The sequence below is a fragment of the Vombatus ursinus genome, unplaced genomic scaffold, assembly GCF_900497805.2.
Source record: "Vombatus ursinus unplaced genomic scaffold, bare-nosed wombat genome assembly UNPS02014941.1, whole genome shotgun sequence".
NCBI classification, from domain to species: domain Eukaryota; kingdom Metazoa; phylum Chordata; class Mammalia; order Diprotodontia; family Vombatidae; genus Vombatus; species Vombatus ursinus.
The window spans coordinates 8,106,542-8,107,681 of NW_020954719.1; the positions used below are offsets into that span (position 1 = coordinate 8,106,542).

Below are 1,140 nucleotides of genomic sequence, written 5' to 3' on the forward strand. Positions count from 1 at the left end.
GTGTGGGGGGCTGTCCTGGGACAGCAGGAGCCACAGGTATAGGGGGCTGTCCAGGGGCAGCAAAGACTGCAGGTGTGGGGGGCTGTCCTGGGACAGCAGGAGCCACAGGTATAGGGGGTGGTCCAGGGGCAGCAAAGGCCATAGGTGTGGGGGACTGTCTAGAATCCCATGAAGCCTGGAACTGCCCAGGAGCCACAGGGGTTGGAGCGACCTGTTGAGGCTCCATGGTACTCCATGATACTTGGGGCTGCTCAGGGGCCCATGATGTTTGGGGTTGTTCAGAAACTGCAGGGGCCCATGACATCTGAGGTTGCCCAGGGACTGTAGAGGCCCATGATACTTGGGGTTGCCCAGATACCGCAGAAGCCCATGACATCTGGGGTTGTGCCGTGGCTGCAGGGGCCCATGATGTTTGGAGCTGCCCAGTGGCTGCAGGAACCCATGACATCTGGAGTTGCTCTGGGGCAGTAAGGACCTCCAAATCTTGGAGTGGCCCAAAGTGAGGAGTGGCCCAGGATACTGGGGCTTCCCCGGGGGTAGCAGGGCCCAACAATGTTGTGGTCTCACTGGGGATGGCAGGGAGCCTGGGTGGCAAGGGCTGCCCAAGCTGCCCAGTGGTTAAAGGTGGTCTCAATGTTGGGGGCTGCTCAAGAGCAGCAGAGCTCCACGTTCTTCTAATTTCCTCAGGGGCAACAGGTGCCTGAAATAGTAGAGTTTCTTCAGGGACTGAAGAAGCCCCTGATGTGCGAGCTTCCCCAGAGGTAGTAGGGTACCTTGATGTGCTGGTAGGTGTAGGAAGGCCCCAGGATCCTGGGCCTTCCCCAAAGCCCCTAGGGGCCCGTGATATTGGACTTTCCTGAGGGGCAGTTGTGTACACTGGCGTTTCCCCAGGGGCAGCCCCTGGTTGAGGCTCCAATATGGGGAGTTTTGTAGGGATACCAGGGGGTGGGTAAGGAGATGGGTAAGACTCATCATGTCCCTCCTGACCAGGAAGATCGGCTCCTCTTAAACCTGACACGTCTTGTCCTGGAGTCACCTCACACATGGCAGCTGGCATCACCATCCGTGGAGGGGACTCACCCTCCGGGGGCAGAGTCAGGTTCTCCTCACCCTCCGGGGGCACAGTCAGGTTCTCCTCAC

General features: G+C 59.3%; 1 protein-coding gene across 1 annotated transcript in view; it reads right to left on the reverse strand.

Moving 5' to 3' along the window:
- Window positions 1-1,140, reverse strand: part of FAM186A (family with sequence similarity 186 member A) — a 144,985-nt gene that overhangs the window by 63,025 nt on the left and 80,820 nt on the right. The window contains exon 5 of the mRNA XM_027844285.1: window positions 1-1,132. This exon is cut by the window's left edge and continues 898 nt beyond it. Coding sequence (XP_027700086.1) covers window positions 1-1,132 — 1,132 coding nt within the window. The remainder of the gene's footprint in view (window positions 1,133-1,140) is intronic.